General features: G+C 43.4%; 1 protein-coding gene across 1 annotated transcript in view; it reads left to right on the top strand.

The window, feature by feature from the left end:
• Positions 1-2,526, top strand: part of ATG10 (autophagy related 10) — a gene marked incomplete at its 3' end in the record, with an annotated part of 33,975 nt that extends 31,449 nt beyond the window's left edge. Inside the window, exons 4-5 of the mRNA XM_010151179.1 lie at positions 2,028-2,119; positions 2,407-2,526. Coding sequence (XP_010149481.1) covers positions 2,028-2,119; positions 2,407-2,526 — 212 coding nt within the window. The remainder of the gene's footprint in view (positions 1-2,027; positions 2,120-2,406) is intronic.
• Between the last annotated feature and the right edge of the window lie 839 nt (positions 2,527-3,365).

The raw sequence follows: 3,365 nt of genomic DNA, 5'->3' as shown, positions 1-3,365 counted from the left end.
GTATAAGGGAGTTGGCTGAAATTCCTGCTTAATCTGCTTTTTTCTTTTCTTTGCCTAGTAGTTTTGTAAATATTAACTATCTTTTTTGCTATCTTGAGGAATACCAGTGGCACAATCTATGTATTTTCTAGAATTATTTGGAGGCCTAAGCTGATCTACAATAGCAGATAATTAGAAAGGTTTTTTTAATTCAAACTACTACTTCTCAGTGGAAAACAGCATCAGTTCATTTTTACCAACAGCAGATGGTAGCATTCTTGCACAAATTCTCTGTTTGCACTGCAGGGTAAAACAAAGCTTTCTGAACATTATTTTTTTGCACGTTGTGAAGCTTCTAGAAGTTTTTTAAAGTTGTCTTATACACACAAATTGATTGATCCTTATGCGTACATTTTCAGCATAAGAACGAAGAAGCGTGCTTCAGCTGTAAGAGACCCTGTTTAATATTTTATAATATAGAACATGTCCTATTTGCTGAACATGACAGGGCAGGATTTGTTTTTTCTTTCTCGGCAAGGGTTTGGAGGAGGGGTTTTCACTGCGTAGCAGGAAGACTTACTCTGGGAGCATCTTCTCTTCAGTGCAAGCAGTTGGCTGCATGCAAAGATGAAATGCCATCACAGAACTAGGGGAGTCTGGTTACAGCTGGATCAGCTTGGACAAGTGGAATCTGTGTTGGAGCATAAATTTAGTATTTCTTCCTCTTTGCTATTGAGAAACTGAGCCACCACAAGAAGTGCATCTGAGGAAAAGGGTATTTACCCAGGATGAAACACGCACCACATAAATCCTTATAGTCAGTCTCTGCCGCAGGTCTGTGAGCAGCATAGCGCAGTGGACCAGGCTCACACAGCTGAGCGGAGAGTGCTGCAGAGGTGGCGATCCTGCTGTTTTCTCCGTCGTGGTCCATGCCAGCTTCTCCCAACCCTGCTGCCTTGCGTTGTGTGCCTCACAGCTGTGGCAGAGTCCTGGGATGAGTGACGTTTAAGCACAGTCTGTGCTGTAAACAGGCTATCGTGACGTTTCTTATTTGATACCTTCCGTGTCTGGAATCCCTTTCTAGCCATTCCCTGCTGTGCTGTTGTGCCCCTTACTGTGCATGGGGATGAGGTAGGATTTGTTTATTTTGGTGCATAAGTAGTAGCAGTGACCTCAGCAGCATTAAAGGAAAATCACTTCCCTAGGGCACGGTGCGAGAGCCAGCCAGATACGCCGATCTCGTGCGACCACCCACGTGAGAGCTGGGGGATCACTGCCGTGGCTTTGTGCTGAGCGCGGCCTTGATTCGGTCAGAGCACGTATGCTGTGGGAGTGCCGGGGGGAGATGAAAGTGAAAGGTTTACAGGGCGTTGGATTGAGTTTTCGGCAGCACCGTGTGCAGTGTGAAGGTGTAGAGGAACAGACAGACTCTTGTGCTGTAGGGAGTGTGTCTGACTGCAAACTTAACTGTAATTTTTTTTTTTTTTTTGCTCAGGACAGTTTTGGCTGGGCTTCTTGGAGAATAACGGTGTTAGGACTTCGTTCTGTAGAATAGCCTAAAATGAGGATATGCCACCTAGTGGAAGTTAAAGCCCTCTTGTGGTCTCTTCCTTCTTCCTCCCCCTCACAGGCTCCAAATTAAATTGTCTGAGAAAATACAAGGACAGGTGGTCAAGGATCTTAAAGAGCATTTCCATGGAGTGGATTTATTTTATGTATTACCTGTGGTCAGGAATTTGTTTACACAGTAGTTTTTCCCACCTGCATTCAGGTAATGCTGATATAGTAACTTCGGTTACTTTCAAAAACCATCATGTTTTAACTACAGCGGTGACATCATTTCCCTTTGGTCCCTGATCTTATATTCCTTATGGTCTCAGATACTAAGCTGTCAATGACTGTCAGTAGAAGAGCAATCTGGGTTAGATTCTGAAATGAAAAAAGTTGCATCAAGGATTAATTGGCCCCTGGCTTTGTCTTTTCTAAATGCAAATGATGTCTTTTCTGTTTTGCTCTGGCATAATAAAATACCTGCTGTTCCCTCTTAGGAGCACCCTTTACTTGGACAGCCATTTTTTGTTCTGCATCCCTGCCGGACTAGTGAATTCATGTCTTCTGTACTGACCGGTTCACAGCACAGGTGAGAAACAGTACTCGGCCTTGCAGGGCTGTAGGTAGCGCAGATAAAGTAAATCAGTGGAAATCATCAAAGTGGAATTCATCAAAACAACTTCCTTGGTGCAAATGGAGTAAGATTGTCACCTAAGGGCTGAAAGTTAAAATACATTTGATACAGATAAAGTGAAAGAACAGCCCCATCTGAAGTTATTTTATGACTGCCAAGTGTGTCTGTAATTCAGAAAAGTTTGAGATGGTATGTTTATGGTGCTTTTTTGTTGTTTGTTTGTTTGTTTGTTTTTTCCCTAGGCACACAAATTACATTATATTGTGGCTCAGTACTGTAGGCCCAGTTGTGGGTCTAAATCTGCCCCTGAGTTATGCAAAACTAGCGCCCATGCAGAATACAAATGCTGATTCAGTTGAAAGGTAAGAGAAAATTAAACCACCTTTTTTTCTCTCCCATCCTCCTATGAAATTAAAAAGATCAGATGAAAAACTGGCAAAAACATTACCTTCTCCCTTGGAGCTCTTGGTTCAGTTTGTTGAGGACTCACCTTTGGTGTTGTGCTCACATGGCTGCCTTATTGCCTTACTTACTTTGCGATGGAAATTTGTGCGGAGAAGGATATGCTTGGCACATTGCTGACACCTGTCATGACTGCCAGAAGGTCCCTGATGTCCTGGGGTCTTTCTCAGGTGTGTAAAGGCATTTTATGGTGGTCCCTCCAGCACATGGTTGGTGGTATGATGTAGCACAACTCTGCTACAATGTTTTTAATTTAATTTCTTCTCTGTTTTCTGTTTGATGTCACCACTTCAGGCCTCTTAGCTGAAGGACAGATGATGGTAAAGCTACTGGAGACGTTCCTAGGGATGAAATCAAACAAAGAAATCCTTCCCCACGGGTAGGCAGTGTGGACTGGAAAGATGGCTGTTCATGGTTCTTTCTCCAGCAAGACCCTGCCTGGTTACAGTGGAAGACCTAGGCGTTGGCTGCAGTTGTGACAACAACTCTTCAAGCACCACAAGACCTGAACTCCCTTGCGACTGCATTGACCCCTTGATGTCATTCATTTCCACCTCCGTTTTACTGTGGTTATGGCCTTAGTAACACTGCACACAAACACACAAGCCTATGGATCCTTGATACAGAGTTGAGATGCTGGGTTTGGATCTACAAAAAATCATGTCTCTAGAAAATGTGCACCATCTGTGAGGGTATGTACAGGAAAATACTTACAGAACCATCGAATCACAGAATGGTT

The sequence above is a fragment of the Eurypyga helias genome, unplaced genomic scaffold, assembly GCF_000690775.1.
Source record: "Eurypyga helias isolate BGI_N326 unplaced genomic scaffold, ASM69077v1 scaffold37874, whole genome shotgun sequence".
Lineage (NCBI taxonomy): Eukaryota > Metazoa > Chordata > Aves > Eurypygiformes > Eurypygidae > Eurypyga > Eurypyga helias.
Note: the sequence above shows the minus strand (reverse complement) of the source record. Positions and strands in the feature narration are given on the sequence as shown.